Genomic DNA, 15,623 nt, shown 5'->3' on the forward strand with positions numbered 1-15,623 from the left:
GAACAGGACAGCTTTCAAACTCTATCTGATTATAAAACTGATGCATTTATACCCGTCATTAATAACAATAACATTAAAAATACTAAAGGAAATTTAATCTGGATAGTTCTAGATGGATTTCATTCAATTTCCCAATTCATGATATTTTCATCTCTGTCAAGAAACATCTGACTTTTAGTGAGGTCCCTGGGCTAGCATAGCAACCTTATTTGGGTATGACCGGAAAAGACAAACAATTATGGCTTTTCTAAAGTTACATGTTGAGTACTGGTATATTCTTTAAACACATAGATGCTTTAAGAAAAGGGATTATTAATAATTTCATCACTTCAACATGAGTTCAGATGTTAAGATAAAAATGTAATGTCTTAATTATAATCTATATACAACATAATTATATTCTAGGTGCTTAGATTATCTCTAAGTAATGAGAGGATTTCAATAAGCTTAATTTTTATAGATAAATATGAAACAAACATCAAATTTCTTGGAGGTTATGAACAACAAATATTTCTTAATCACCAATCACATTCCAGGCACGCACATACTAGGAACTGGGAATATAATGGTAAACAAAATAGGCCTTCTCTCAGAGTTCATATCAGATGCAAAATTAACTGAAGGACAGAATCAGACATGTACTTGAAACAGATTATTTCTGAACTTTAAACATACAGCAGGTTCACAAATTCTCTCCTTGTAGAGTTTAAAGAGAAAAGCTAAGAAAGAAAGAGGAACACAACTGGAGAAGGAAGGAGAAGTACTGAGCACAAAACTATAAATCTGCTTCAAGTCCATAGATGTTTTTCTAAAATACAGACAGGGTAAAATAAATCACCAACCACAATACAAACCTCAAAATATTTACATGAGGGCAGGCCATGGTGGCTCAGCGGGCAAGAATGCTTGCCTGTCATGCCAGAGGACCCGGGTTCGATTCCCGGTGCCTGCCCATGTAAAAAAAAAAAAGTTAAAAAAATATATATTTACATGAAATAGGAGGCAACAATAGCATAGAAGAGTGAGTTTCAAAGAAATACCCACTAATTTAAGTAGAAAAGTACAATTGTTGGTTCATTTCAGAATTTCCCCCTATTATTCCTTTCACTTACATAAGCATCTTGAACAGACCTAACTGTTTGGGAAGTGAGGGAATGGGGGTGGGGGAAGAAGCTGCCTATTTGATATAAATAAGAACATGATTTGGTAAAACCAAAATCTTAGGATTAGTTTTCAAAAACGTTGGAGATTCAAAGGCCTAAAAAGCCACATGTTAAAGCAATAAAATGATGCTTACCTTAGACGTTCATTAAGAGTCCTGGGCTCATCTGGCTGCACATTTTGCAATGAAGTATCTTTTTCCTCAGACTGTAATGTGATATCTCCACCGTCAAAATTTTTACATGATTGATTTTCCATTTGTTCAGGAGTCTTAATAACAAAAATTTCTTTTTTAAGTTTTAGGTTTTGTGACATAACATACTTTTGTATTTGAGTAGAAGGAAAATAGTAAAAAGTTTTTAAAAATTATGAAATGGACTTTAATTATGAAATGGACTTTTATATTTGACTAGAAGGAAAACGGTAAGAAGTTTTTAAAAAATTATGAAATGTTCTAATTTTTCTGTTGTTGTTGTGAGATGTCTTACAATTTCAAAACCACACCTTTCATTCATCTCAAAGTCCCCTCTCTTTTCCTCCCAAAGCAAATAACTGCTTCAACTTGATCTATCTGAATTACCCAGTGGTATCTATTTTTCTGAATTCTTTTGATTATGATCACATTATAAACTCTGAGACATATAACAGAAGCCTTTTACTCTTATCATGAAGACTAGTTATTATCAGTAAATATTCTAAAATTCACGATGTCTTTGGAATTATATTTCAGAAGGGAGTTTGTATATTCATTTTGCTTAAGCCAATGTTAAAATTCAGACTTCTAGTTATATTGCTAAAAGGGAAGGCAAATTCAAATACCCATTGAGTGACAGAGAAAACCAAGTTCAAATATGAGGTAGAAGTGAAAGCAGGTAAGCTAAGTATGCAGATATTCACAACCCAGGGAGCTGAGAGTTAAATGGTCTGACATTAATAAAGCAGTTGACTATAAGACATTGGCTTATAATAAATAATCCACAAAGATAAAACGGTGATGGGAGTGTGATGCTAAATTGATGTACTTTTTAAAACAAAATTGGGGAAGGGGTATAAGAGTACTTACATCTTTATCAATACAGGAATCCTTTTCATTCTTCAATGGTTCCTGTGATACTAGAATTTTTCTTTCAGCTGCTTTACCTACATTTGGCTTTGGCCTTTGCAATCGGCCCCTTAGTCGTGCAGGTCTGCAAGCCTCTGGTTGATCATTTTCCTGAAGACATATTTTTTCACTGAATCTAGGATAACAAAATCATTGTTTATTCTGAATTCAAATTCTCATTATTTCCTTTTCCCAGAATATGTAAACCATTTGGAATATAAAATAATTCAAAAATATAATCAAGAACATCCTCAAACATACTCATACAACTACACCTGACTTCTGGAACAGAATGTTGGAAGCTTGAATATAAAAAGGACTTTTAAATCAAATTTTCATTATAAAATTGGAAAAATCCACACCTGACAGGCACACGATACTATTTTTCCCTCAGGGTACTATATAATGCACAACTCCAGAGCATTAGTCACAGATTCTGGTGTAAACAGTACTCTTGGTATAAACTAGAGTCCATCTGCTAATATTATATAGAAATGAGGCCTGTTCTAGATCTCCAATCCAAGTTAAATATTCCTTTTTGAAACCCACTGCTCTAATAAGTTATCAAGAAGCATATCTCTTAGCTAGTGACTTATTTAGTAAAACTTTGTTAAAGTTCTGTTAATGAGTTGAGGCAGAAATGCAATTGCTGGCTCAATGAACCCATACCATAATTTATTTTTACAATTTCAAGAACAGAGAACATTTTGTAAATATGTCAACAACATCTATACTTAAAAATGGACTTAAGATACACTAGCTGATCCCCCTAAGATCAGGACTGAGACAAGGATGCCCTCTGTCACCACTATTATTCAACACTGTACTAGAAGTTCTAACTAAAGCAATCAGGCAGGACAAAGAAATAAAAGGCATCCAAATTGAAAAGGAAGAAGTAAAACTCTCATTATTTGCAGATGACATATTATGTGGAATATCCTGAGAAGCCTAGAACAAAGTTACTTGAGCTAATAAACAAATACAGCAAGATGGTGGGATATAAAATTAATGTGTAAAAATCAGTAACGTTTCTATACACAAACAATGACTTTACCTGAGGAGATAGTTAAGGAAAAAATTCATTTCAAAATAGCCACTAAAAGAATCATGGATTTAGGAGTGAACTTAACCAGGGACGTAAAGGACCTGTACACAGAGAACAACATAACACTGCTGAAAGAAATCAAAGATTTAAATAGGGTGGAAAGACATTTCCTGCTCAGGGACAGGAAGTTTAAATATAGTTATGATGTCAATTCTCCCCAAATTGACCTACAGATTACATGTAGTACCAATCAAAATTCCAACAACCTACTTTGAAGACTTGGAAAAGCTAGTTACCAAATTCATCTGGAAAGGAAAGAGACCCTGAATCGCTAAATGTATCCTAAAAAAGAACAAACTGGGAGGATTTACACTTCCTGACTTTAAAACATATTATAAAGCCACAGTGGTCAAAACAGCATGGTACTGGCATAAAGACAGAAGTATTGACCAATGGAATCGAATTGAGAGTACAGAAATAGACACAAAATCTATGATCAACTGATTTTTGGCAAGGTCCCCAAATCCACTGAATTGGGACAAAACAGTCTTTTCAACAAATGAGCGTGGGAGAACTGAATACAGGACCCTTATCTTACACCCTATACAAAAATTAACTCAAAGTGGATCAAACACCTAAAGATAAGAATTAGCACCATAAAGCTTCTAGAAGCAAATGTAGGGAAACATCTTCAAGACCTAAGAGGTAGCTCCTTAAATTTACAACCAAAGCACAAGAAAGAAAAGAAAAAATAGATAAATGGGAACTCCTCAAAATCAAATGCTGTTGCACCTCAAAAAACTTTGTCAAAAAAGGAGAAGCAGCAGTCAACTCAATGGGAGAAAAATATTTGGAAAACATGCATCAGACAAAGGTCTGAAACCCTGTATACATAAAGAAATCATACAACTCAACAACAAAAGAACAAACAACCCAATTATAAAATGAGCTGAAGATATGAATAGGCATTTTTCTGAAGAGCAAATACAGATAGCTAAAAAGCACATGAAGAGATGCTCATTCTCATTAGTTATAAGGGAAATGCAGATCAAGACAACAATGAGATACCACCTCATACCTGTAAGAATGGCTGCTTTTAAACAAACAGGAAACTACAAATGTTGGAGAGGATGTGGAGAAATTGGGACACTTATGCACTGTTGGTGGGAATGTACAATGGTACAGCTGCTATGGAAGATAGTCTGGTGGTTCCTTAGGAAACTAAATATGGAGTTGCCCTGTGGTTCAGCAATAGCACTACTTGGTACACATCAAGAAGAGCTAAAGCAATGATACAAACAGACATCTGCACACCAATATTCACAGCAACATTATTCACAATCACCAAAAGATGGAAACAATGAAAATGCCCATCAACAAACAAGTGGATTAACAAAATGTGGTACACACATATGATGGAATATTATGCAGCAGTAAGAAAAAATGGCATCCTGAAGTACATGACAAGATGGATAAGCCTTGAGGACGTAATGCTGAGTGAAATAAGCCAGACACAAAAGGATAGATACAGTATGACTCCACTTTGTGACCATGGTAAAGGTAAAATAAGAGGCTTATAACACAGAATATAGGGGACTTAGAGACACACAGAAGTTAGATATGGGGGAACGGTTAGCTAATGAGGTTGAACTCAAATATAAGGGAATAGACAGAAGTAAAGGTGATTCTCTATTGGGTCTACAGGTAGTACTACCATATTGAAGGAGAACATGATTAGAAGGGGTTGTACAGCCCTATGTGTCCCACTGATTTACACTAGAAATAAAAGTTCTTGCAAGAATTACTTCAAAGGTATGATCTGTGTACAAAGAGTGTACACAGAAAAACTGCTATTGCATGCTATGGGCTATGTTTAAAAGGAAAACATCAGCAGTAGGGCAACAGCAGGGGTAAACAACGGAGGAAGGGGCAAGAGTTAATGGGAAGTTTAGTTTTCCTGTTTGATGAGGGTGTGTTTATTGATTATCTTTCTCTTGGAGCAATTAAATAATCTAAAACTGAGATTACGATTATTGTATGGTCTCCTTTAGAAAATGCTTATAAGAAAACGGGCCTAGACTGCAAGCTCTTATAGCAGACACATTTAGTCTGGAGTGGTAATTATTATTCCTGGATTTTAAGAGGCTGTTTTATTTATCTATGACCTGGTATTTAGAGATAAGAATGAAGCTGATCAGATTAGGATTAGGGTAGTTCAGAACACAGGGATAAGGAAGACATTGTTTCTATTTTAGAACTCTACCTACTCTTTGAGACCAAAGGAAAAAAGGTTTACTTTGTCTAGAAGCAACATTTTCTGTGGCATATAAACTAACTCAACCTCTCTGGTAGCTCATTTGAACAACTGAAATACAGGAAGCCCAGAATAAGAATGAGGGCCTTTAACCCTATATAGCTTAATGTAATGCCTGGATACAACCTAGAATATATTGAGCAGATAATCAAAAAGTATTGGAGAAGTCCCTTGAGGGATGGGAGAAAAAATATGAAACTATTAAACTTTAACAACAGGGAACCCCCTGATACTGTGTCAAACATTAGGGACACCCAAATCAACAGGCCAAGCCCTTGTTCTTGAGACTTACTCTGGTGAAGCTTATGTACATAACAGAGAAGCTTAGCCTACCTATAGCTATGCCTAAGAGTTACTTCTGGAGGACCTCTTTTGTTGCTCAGATGTGGCCTCACTCTCTCTAAGCCCAATTTTATAAGTGAAATCACTGCCCTCCCCCCTAAGTGGGACATGACATCCAGGGGTGAAAGTTTCCCTGGCAGCGTGCAAGATGACCCCCAGGGATGAGTCTGGCCCTGGCACCATGGGATCAACAATGCCATCCTGACCAAAAGGGGGAAAAGAAGTGTAACTAATAAAGTATCAATGCCTGAGACAGTTCAAATAGAGTCAACAGGCTACTCTGGAGGTCACCCTCCAGAACAAGCTTCAGTTAGACATTGCTACCTATCATAACTTGCCAACCCCCAACCAAAACCATTTCAGCCAATCCTAAAGAACACCTAGCACAATGTATAAGATTCTACAAAGGTTTCATGTACTAGGGTAATTTCCCCAAAACCTACAACCTCCAGATGTGTCCCTGAACCAGATAAGTCCTGAAACCTAGAGGGTCTAGGCTCTCCAGAACATCAGCTAGTTCCATCTCCCTACTCCATATTACTGACAGCCCCTTTGTTTCATTCTAACATGAAAAAATTAGAATAGCCATAGCCCAAATACCCCTAAAGAGTGAGAGAGAAAGATTCAAGGTGATGGCGGAGTTACACAGAGAAGGTAGGATTTAACAAATGAATATAATTCCTGAATCATTAAACTGATATTTCTTTTAGTCTCTAGTATCTTAGAGCAGCTAGAAGTAAAAACCTAAAATTGTAGAACTGAAACCCATACAAACTCTGAAATCTGTTCTACAACTAACTGTTGCGCTATGCTTTGACATTTATTTATTTATTTTCATGCCTCCCCCTGCCCCAAAGTCACTTGTGATGATAAAATACTTACTTCTTCTAGCCTCCTATATTCTGGAGCAGCTAAAAGAAAAATCTGCAATGATGGCATGGTAGCCCATGACAAATTCTGGGATCTGTCCAGTAACTGCTTATTGAAGAGTGCCTTGAAAACTACTGCTTTTTTCTTTCTTAGCTTTATATGTTATATTATAGAATTCAAAAAGTTTAAAAAAAAAGAAAAGATAAACTAGCTGAAAATAAAATTCAGATTTAAGAAAATAAGTCAGTACAATTATTTCTAAGAGTCACTATTTTTATTCTACTTCCTAAATACTTACTCAGATACAATCTCAGCTTCTGTGTTGTCTTTTTCTGTATCCACCACTCCAAATACGTCAAACATGTTCATTTTATCATTCTCTGGATGATTCTATGAATTTAATTTTTTACAGTTAATCTACCTAATATTTAAAAAGTTTAAACTTTATGATAGTCAGGTAAATAGAAATTAAACCAATGGAATTCAATTTTCTGCATTTTTAAACAGAAATTCTATAAAATCCTAAATGCAAATGAGAACATAATATAATAGCTTGTCTCATACGAACTGGTATATCCTCTGTGGAAGACATTTTAAAAAAATATTTTTACTGAGAAATCTTCACACAGATACAGTCCATACATGGTACACACTCAGTGGCTCACAGTTTCATCACATAGTTGTGTATTCACCACCATGAGCATTTTTAGAACATTTGCCATCACTCCAGAAAAAGAAATAAAAAGAAAAACTCAGAAATCCCATACCCCTTGCCCCATCCTCTCACTGACTACTAGTATTTCAAGCTGTGTGGAAGACATTTTACCAACATAAATCAAAAGCCTTAAAAATGTTCATACTATTTGACCCAGTAATACTATTTCTAAGACTGTAGTCTCAGGAAAGGATTAGACAGATAAAGATTTAAGTACCAGGATGTTCATGGAACATTATGCAAAATAACAAAAAATGGTTTAGACAAATATCCAATGACATGTACATGTCTAAATGAATTTGCTCATATACATGACAGAATATTATAAAGGCAATAAAAAAGTTCTCAAAAATGTTTAATGGCAAGGAAAAGTGTTTATGAAATATTAAGTACCAAAGCAAGTAATAAATCTAAATTAATATTAATTACTACTCAGTTTTGTAAAGGAAAACCCTGACAGATATTTGCTAAAAGGATATAGTGCATTTGGATAATGAAATTAAAAGTATATTTTGTCTTAATTTTTACACGAACCTGTATTTTCTAAGTTCTCTTAGAATTAAATATCTTACGGCAGACCAACATTTTCTAAAGTATTTTAGAAAAAATAAAAACTTGTAACTATATAGTACTGTTAAGGATTTAAAGGAATATGAACATTTATAATGCTTAAACAATGTAAATAGATTCTTTTTTTTTTTTTTTTTTTTGCATGGGCAGGCACTGGGAATCAAACCCAGGTCTCTGGTATGGCAGGCGAAATTCTACCACTGCCACTGAGCAACCATTGCACTGCCCTAGATTCATTCTTTTTGACTGTCAACTTGACAATACATTAAAGACCACAGAAATACTTAACTCTTTGACCCATGAAGTAAACACACCTTCTCTAGAAATTTATCCTTTGCCTGTTAACTTAACAAAGCCCTATTTACAAAATTGTTCACTTTTACTTAAAATAATTAAAAAATTTGAACAACCTAAACTTACAACTTTAGAAGAATGGTTGGGTAAATAAATTAAATCTCAAACATCAATGACAAAGATCAACTAGACTCAAGAAAGTGTAAATAAATGCAGTTACTGAAAACACTTTAAATATTATATATTAAAATTGAAAACTAAAGAAAGCTTTACATATGTAGACGTAGATAAAGTTTATATAAAGGAGACCACAGAGACATTAGAATGCTACTTAGACAAGAGAGTTGTGGAAATAATTTTATGTTCAGCTGGCCTAAAAATATTTTGAATGTAAATTTTATATAAATACACAAAGGACAGATTTATCACCACTGAGGATGTCCAAATTCATATGTCAGATACTATTGAAAATGCATAAATGGGACACATAATCAGATAGGAACAAAGTTAAACATTTAATAAAATGCATAAATGGGACACAAGAAGCTAGGAACAAATCTAATGTAATCTGTTACATTACATTATAATGTAAATATGTAAGTTCTTAAAGCTTTATTGTAACAACAATAACTACTTTGTAATTACAAGATTAAGTTTTACTCTGAACTACTTAGGATAACTTTTTATAATTATAACTTCCACAAACTTTCTTACTCCATACCTTTGCACCTGAAGTTTCTGAATGTGAATGCTTGTTTTCTGCATCTGGTTTACCTTGTGTAAGAACTGATTTCTTCCCAACTGCTCTTGATAAATTTGGTTTAGGTCTCTGAAATCGTCCTCTGACCATCAGTTTAACATTTTCTGACTGATCACAGTCCCTAAAAAATTAACATTGTTTAAATTATATCACACTTGAAGTCATGTTCAAATGACATTATAAAAGTTTCTAAACTTTTAAAATTCAGACCAGAAAATAACTCTAATTCCAATAGCAATAACAAAAAAAAAACTGAAAAAGAAGAGCAACGAGAAGGTAACCAACCTCACTTACCCAATATTAAATAGCTACTATACAGCATAAAGTGTGGTACTGATACATGAATAAACAGAAAAATGGGATGGAATAGAAAATACAGAAAATGATCCTAAAGTACAAGTGATTTTAGTACATGATAAAGTAGCATCTCAAACCAGGAGAGATAAATAAATAAAAATAAAATACCTAACAAATATATTTTAAACTAATTTTTTAATGGTGATGAGAAAACTGGATAACATCTAAAGTAAGTATTCCAATTTCTCCACATCTTCTCCAACACATATAGTTTCCTGTTGTTTAAGAGCAGCCATTCATAGTGATGCTTAAAGTGAGGAGTCTTGTTTTGCATTTCCCTCACAGCTAGCTAATGAAAATTATCATCTCCTTATATGTTTTTTTAATCCATCTGTATTTGCTCTTCAGAAAAATGTCTATTCAAAACTTTCGCCCATTTTATAATTGGGTTATTTATTCTTTTGCTGTTGCATTGTATATTTTCATTATGTATACAGGATATCAAATCTTTACCCGATAAACGGTTTCCAAATATTTTCTCCCATTGAGTTGGCTGCCTCTTCACCTTTTAAACAAAGTCCTGTGAGGCACAGAAGCACTTGATTTTGAGGCATTTCCCTTTAGCTGTTTATTCTGTCATTGCTTGTGCTTTGTGTGTAAAGTCTAAGAAGCTACCTCATATTACTTGGTCTTGAAGATGTTTCTATACATTATCTTCTAGGAGTTTTATGGTACTAGCTTTTATATTTAGGTCTTCGATTCACTTTGAGTTAATTTTTGTATAGGGTGTAAGGCCAGGGTCCTCTTTCATTCTTTTGGTTATTGATACCCAGTTCTCCCACGCCCATTTATTGAAAAGACTATTCTATCTCAGTTCAGTGGGTTTGGGGGCCTTATCGAAGATGAATTCACCATAGATTTGGTGGTCTATCTCTGCACTCTCAAACTGATTCCCCTGGTCAATACTTTTATCTCTGCAACAGTACCATGCTGTTTTGATGAGTATGGCTTCATAATAAGCTTTAAAATCAGTAGTCATCCCACATCACTCTTCTTTTTTTCAGATATTTTTAGCTATCTGAGGTCTCTTTCCCTTACAAATAAATTTGATAACTAGCTTTCCCAAGTCTTCAAAGTGGGTTGTTGGCACAGGTCACATTTCTTTATTTTTCCCTGTGAGTATCCTGTTATTGCAACACCAGCACCATTTTATTGAATTTTTGGGTTTTGTTGGAAAGTGCGTGGGCAGGAATTGAGTCCAGATCTCCCACATGGCAGGTGAGAATTCTACCACTGAGCTGTCCTTGCACCCCTGGTGGTTGGGATTTTGACCGGAACTGCATTGAATACGTTCATCAATTTGGGTAGAATTGACAAAGCATGGAAGGTCTTTCCATCTATTTATATACAGCCTCTTTGATCTCTTTTAGCAATGTTTGCAGTTTTCTGTGTTCAAGTCTTTTACATCCCTGGTTAATTTTATTCCTAGAAACTTGATTCTTTTAGCTGCTATATTGAACAGAATTCTTTCCTTAACTGTCTCCTCAGTTAGGTCATTACCTGTGTAGAAACATTATTGATTTCTGTAGACTGATCTTATATCCGCCACTTTACTGAATCTGTTTATTAGCTCAAGTAGCTTTGTCATAGATCTCACAGGGTTTCCCAAGTATAAGGCCATGTCATCAGCCAAGAATGAAAGCTTTACTACTTCCTTTCCAATCTGTATGCCTTTTATTTCTTTTTCTTGCCTGACTGCTCTAGCTAGAACTTCTAGTCAATGCTGAATAACAGTGAACATCCATGTCTCATTCCTAAACTTGGAGGAATGATTTCAGTCTCTTACTGTTAAGTATGATACTAGCTGTTGGTTTTTCACAAACGCCCTTCATCATACAGAGAAAGTTTCCTTCAATTCCTACATTTTACAGTGTTTTATCAAAAAAGGACAGTGAATTTTGTCAAACGCATTTTCAGTGTCAACTGAGCTGATTATGTGATTTTTTTTCCCTTTTGATATGTTAATCTACTCTATTACATTGACTAATTTACTTGTGTTGAACTAGTGTGGTATAAACCACACTTGGCCATGGTGATGTGTTGTTGGATTTGATTTGCAAATATTTATTTTGTGGTGAATTTTTCCATCTATATTCACTGGGGAGACTTACCTGTAGTTTTCCTTTTTTGCAGCATTTTTATTTGGTTTTGATATTATTTCACAAAATGAGTTAGCTAGTGTTTCATTTTCCTCAACTTTTTGGAAGAGTTTGAGCAGGAATGGTGTTACTTATTCCTGGAATGTTTAATAAAATTCCCCTGTGAAGCCATCTGGCCCTGGGCTTTGCTTTCTAGGAAGATTACTGATGACTGATACTCTTTATTTGTGACTGGTTTGTTGAGATCTTCTATATCTTTTCAAGTCATAGATAGCGTTATCTATGTGTTTCTAGGAATTTGTCCATTTCATCGAAGTTATCTATTTTATTGGTATATAGTTGTTCATAGTATTCTCCTATGGTTTTGTTTTTTACTTTTTCAGGGTCTATGGTAACAAGCCTGCTCTCATTTCTGATTTTGTTTATTTGCATCTTCTCTCTTTTTTGTCAAACCAGCAAGGGATCTGTCAACTTTACCGATTTTCTCAAAGAACCAACTTTTGACTTTATTGTCCTCCAACTCATTTAACTCTGCTTTAATCTTTATTTCTCTTCTTCTATTTGCTTATTATGGGTCCATTTGCTGTTCTTTCTGTAGTTCCTCAAGGTGAGCAGTTAAGTCCTCAACTTTTGCTTGGTTTTCCTTTTAAATATAAGCATTTAAGGCAATAACGTTCCCTCTCAGAGTTGCCTATGCCACATTCCACAAGTTCTGATATGTTGTATACTCATTTTCATTCATCTCCAGATACCTACCAATTTGTCTAGCAATTTCTTCTTTGACACACTGATTTCTTAACAGTGTGTGATTTAATCTGATACATTTGTGGAAGTGCTGGTTCTTTGGTGGTTACTGATTTCCAGCTTCACTGCTTTGTGGTCAGAGAAAGTGCTTTGAATAATTTGCCTTTTTAAATTAATAAAGACTGGTTTTGTGGGCCAGCATATGATCCAGCATTGAGAATGATCTATAAGCACTAAAGAAGAATGTATATACTGGTGTTTTGGGATATGAGTCAGGGTTCTCAAGAGAAACAGAATCAACAGGAGATATCTGTAAAATGAGATTTTTTTAAAGGTGCCTCGTGCAACTGGGGGAATGGCAGAGTCTAAACTCTGCAAGCAGGCTGTGACGCTGGCAGCTCCAACAAAGGATCTGGACAAACTCCACAGGAGAAGCTAACTGGCTGAAGAAGCAGAGAAAATGTCTCTCTTCTAACTTAAAAGTCTTCAGCTGATTGGAGTATCTCATCAGTGGGAGGCATGCCTCAGTTGATCACAGATGTAATCAGCCACAGATTCAATCGATGATTTAATACACCAGCCTTCAGCTTTATTAACCAACCAGGAAATATCCTGGCAGTAATGGTCAGGCCAGTGCTTGCCTGACCAGGCAACAGGGCATCATCACTGGGCCAAGCTGACACTAGAACCTAACCATCACAGGGTGTAATAATCTATATATGTCTGTTGGAGCTAATTCATTTATCGTATTAAGTTCTCTATTTCCTTGTTGAACTTCTGGTTGTTCTATCTACACAGGAGAGTAAGTGGTGTATTAGTTTCAGGCTATTACTGTTGAAATATCTAATGCTTCCATCAGTTTTGCCAATGTTTGCCTCATGTACTTTGGCACTCTTTGATTGGGAATATAAACATGTATGCTTGTTGTTTCTTCTTGGTGAATTGGCCCTTCTCCTTCGTCCTTGTCTCTTATAAACATCTTGACAAAAGTCTAATTCATCAATATTAGTATAGCTTCTCCTGCTTTCTTATGGTGACAACTTACATAGAACATCTTTCTCCTTTCTTTCACTTTCAATTTATATGTATCCTTGGGACTAAGATGAGTCTCTTCTAAGCAGCATATAGATGCATATTTGTAAATTCATTCTGCCAATCTATATCTTTTAATTAGTGAGTTTAGCTCACTAACACTCAAAGTTATTAATGTAAAGACATTTCTTGAATCTACTATCTTTTCGTTTGGTTTTTATTAGTGAGCTATATATATCATTTATCTTTCTTTTAATCCCCTAAGTTAACCTTATCAATACTCTTCAGTTCTGAGCCCTCCTCCAGACCTCTCTCTCCTCTTCTTTTTCAGCTGACAAAGCTCCTTTTAATATTTGGTGTAGGGAAGATCTCTTGTTGACAAATTCTCTCAGCCTTTGTTTATCTGTGAAAAATTAAATCTTGTCCTTAACTTTTGAAGGACAACTTACCTGGATAAAAACTTCTTGGCTGCAATTCTTTCTCTTTCAGGATGTTAAATACATGATACCACTGCCTTCTTGCCTGCATGATCCCTTCTCCTTTGATCTTTTCTCCCAAATTTTAGGGGTAATTAGGCTATGCCCATTCTAACTTTTTCACATTGGAAAAGGCTGTTGATAATATGGGATAGGGGAATGGAACTAGTTGAAGTTCTGGAGAGGCCTGCCCCTTTGGGTTTCAGGACTTATCTGCTAGGAACATATCCGGAGGTTGTAGGTTTCTGGAAAGTAATCATAGTGCATGGAACCTTTGGTAGAATCTCATATACAGCACTAAGTGTACTTTAGAGTTGGCAGAAATGGTTTTGGTTGGGGTTTGGCAAACCATGGTAAACAGCAGTATCTAGCTGAAGTTTGCTAAAAGTAGCCTCCAGAATAGCTTCTCAACTCTACTAGAACTCTCAGCCACTGATACCTTATTTGCTACAATGTTTTCATCCTTTTGTTCAGGAAGGCATTGTCCATCCCACAGTGCCAGAGTCAGACTCATTCCTAGGAGCCATATCCCACATTGTCAGGGAGACTTTCACCCCTGGATGTCCTGTCCCACATAGAGGGGAGGATAATGATTTTACTTGTAGAGTTGGGCTTAGTCTACTCTCTCCTTCATAACCTTTATGTCTTTAGCTGACCTACTGAACTTATACAGATTTGTATGAACATCTTTGATTACTTGTTCCAAATTCTGTCTCCTCCAGTGTTTTAAATTGGTCATTTTGCCGGGCCATATCTGTCTTCATCTTCATGTGCTTTGTGATTATCTGTTGGCTTTGAGGCATTGATTATCTGGATAAGGCTATTTTAAATGTTGACTTCCCCTGTGCATCTACAGTTTTGTATTCACTCTGATTTGCGTTGAAGGTTTCCTTTTGCACTTGGTTTCAGTAATTTCCTGCCAAATCAAGGCCCAGACCTCATGTATGGGTAGTTTTCCTGTGACTTCTCTCATTCTGTGGAGCAGAGGGGAACTCGGCCTATCCTATTCCACTATCTTCCCATGGAGGTTATTCATATGTATTATATAGAAATTCCAGTTCGGTTTCTAGTATATTAGAATAGCTAGAAGGAAATACCTGATACTGTTGAACTGTAATCCAGTAACATTGATTCTTGATGATGACTGCATAACCAAACAACTTTTTTTATTAAACATACCAACATACAAACACAAACATTCTTACCATATGATCATTCCATTCTTCATATATAATCAGTAATTCACAATATCATCACATAGTTGTATGTTCATCAACATGATTATTTCTTAGAACATTCACATAAACTTATTAAAACTGGAAATCTATTCACAACAAAAAGAAATAAATCCTACCATGTAAAATACTTACATTAATTTATTTTTTAGTTCACAATTTGTTTCTTCTGCACAATTACTCTCACCATTATTCACTTCAGAGAATGCTGTAGTTTCAATTTCTGAAGAAGACAAATCTGAAGTGCTTGATTCTGAAGACTCAGTTGCTACTGTCATGGCATTGTGTTGACTACTAAGGAAAAAAAAATCAGGAGGGAAAGAATCCCTAATGTATTTTTTAATACTAAATATTTAAAAGATTTTTTAAAAATACACAAAATCAACACTTTGGAAGATATTATGGAATACTTCATATTACAGAATAATCAAAACTAACATTTTGGTTTTCTAAGATCCATCTTAACATCATGTTATAAATAACTTCACCTTCAGAGTATGTAGTAAG

At 35.0% G+C, this 15,623-nt stretch overlaps 1 protein-coding gene across 4 annotated transcripts in view; it reads right to left on the reverse strand.

Moving 5' to 3' along the window:
- Positions 1 to 15,623, reverse strand: part of BDP1 (BDP1 general transcription factor IIIB subunit) — a 146,273-nt gene that overhangs the window by 81,891 nt on the left and 48,759 nt on the right. For 2 of the 4 annotated variants that reach the window (XM_077139519.1, XM_077139517.1), the window contains exons 12-16: positions 15,252 to 15,410; positions 9,135 to 9,294; positions 7,133 to 7,224; positions 2,225 to 2,399; positions 1,298 to 1,431 (exon numbers count right to left, since the gene is read on the reverse strand). In XM_077139519.1, the coding sequence (XP_076995634.1) occupies positions 1,298 to 1,431; positions 2,225 to 2,399; positions 7,133 to 7,224; positions 9,135 to 9,294; positions 15,252 to 15,410 (720 nt within the window). The remainder of the gene's footprint in view (positions 1 to 1,297; positions 1,432 to 2,224; positions 2,400 to 7,132; positions 7,225 to 9,134; positions 9,295 to 15,251; positions 15,411 to 15,623) is intronic. The other 2 variants (XM_077139518.1, XM_077139520.1) reach the window with 2 other exon arrangements.

This window comes from Tamandua tetradactyla, chromosome 21, assembly GCF_023851605.1.
Source record: "Tamandua tetradactyla isolate mTamTet1 chromosome 21, mTamTet1.pri, whole genome shotgun sequence".
NCBI classification, from domain to species: Eukaryota; Metazoa; Chordata; class Mammalia; order Pilosa; family Myrmecophagidae; genus Tamandua; species Tamandua tetradactyla.